Source organism: Triticum dicoccoides, unplaced genomic scaffold (assembly GCF_002162155.2).
Source record: "Triticum dicoccoides isolate Atlit2015 ecotype Zavitan unplaced genomic scaffold, WEW_v2.0 scaffold177139, whole genome shotgun sequence".
Taxonomy (NCBI): domain Eukaryota; kingdom Viridiplantae; phylum Streptophyta; class Magnoliopsida; order Poales; family Poaceae; genus Triticum; species Triticum dicoccoides.
Window position 1 is genome coordinate 1 of NW_021224241.1, and position 1,270 is coordinate 1,270.

At 40.1% G+C, this 1,270-nt stretch overlaps 1 protein-coding gene across 1 annotated transcript; it reads right to left on the reverse strand.

The window, feature by feature from the left end:
• Window positions 1–31: 31 nt before the first annotated feature.
• Window positions 32–943, reverse strand: LOC119344636 (protein ROOT HAIR DEFECTIVE 3-like; the record flags this gene model as incomplete). Its single annotated transcript, XM_037615017.1, has 4 exons — window positions 669–943; window positions 504–591; window positions 287–421; window positions 32–142 (listed from the first exon to the last, which is right to left on the reverse strand). Coding segments are annotated over exons 1-4 (609 nt in total), but the record flags the coding sequence as incomplete, so codon positions are not given.
• Between the last annotated feature and the right edge of the window lie 327 nt (window positions 944–1,270).

Below are 1,270 nucleotides of genomic sequence, written 5' to 3' on the forward strand. Positions count from 1 at the left end.
TTTTGAAATAAACAACTGATGTCAAGGATACCTCAACATGTAGGACCAGGGTGACAATGCAATCAACGTGAACCATAAATTGGCTCCAGAGAAACTTGCAGTTGTCAGGGGAGATTAAAGTTCCCGCCTTTAGAATCAGCTCCTGGTAATTGTATCCATTTGATTATTTCTTGTTCAGGTAATCAGAAAAAACATATAGTCTACGATGAAAGGAGGTGCTAACTAAAAACACTGCATTGATCTAGTAGAAACGTATTTATGTAAGTATAACGCGTCACACATATACCTTTTTCCTTGAGATGGAGGCCAGTGGATCCAATTGGCAACTCTTATCAAGTACTAGTAGGGAACAAAAGTTTTCAAAGGTATCACCGTCTCCATCTAACCAAATTGTCGATATTATACAAAGCATCATCATACACTGCACAGAAAGAAGGAAGAACAAGTCTCAGCTCCTAAATCACTTTTTTTTCTTCAAATAGACATTATTAAATTCGACATACTTCATCGCGGGCAGATTCAGCAATTGCTTGTATATCTACTTTTCCATTCCTTACTCTTGACATATCGGCATTGAATAATATCGTTAATCTGCACATATTGCACCACCATTTAGTCTTCGTGCAACAGAGGACCTGCTCTTGACTTAGATATAGAGCGAAGCTCACCTGTCTTTCATGCGGATCGAGATCGTTTTAGCTTCTTCTTTTGCCTTTGATTCAACAAGGCTCCTTCCATGATTTCTTAGCCTTGAAAGCAGTTCTTTCACTGTACCATCATCGAGCTCCAAATCTGAAAGATCATTTTTAAGATCCGCAGCAGCAGCTATTGTCTCGCTTACAAGAAGCGTTTTAATAACTTCCCACGTGTTATATCGAGCTGAACGTAGAAACTCCTTGACTGGTTCGGCTAGAGCTCTTGTAAGTCTCCCCTGAAATAACATCGATCCCAGATAAAACGAGGTATCCATGTTCGGCCATGACAGACGTCAACATATAATTTGCTAAAAGATGAATCGGAAGTTCGGAAGAACCTGAGATCTGCCACAAATATCTGCCACTTTCCGTTTCAAAACACGAACTGACTCCACATGAGCGTCGATGGCATGCTTAAGCTTATCCTCGAAAGTTGCAGGATCCCATTTCACTTGTTGAATAGTAGCATCTGTAAAGCCACATGCAATATGCAAGCATTTGGACAGAATCGGAGTGGAGTGCAAATTGAGGAATAACATTCTTTAGAATAAGAAAGCTACCAGTACCCAGTGGAT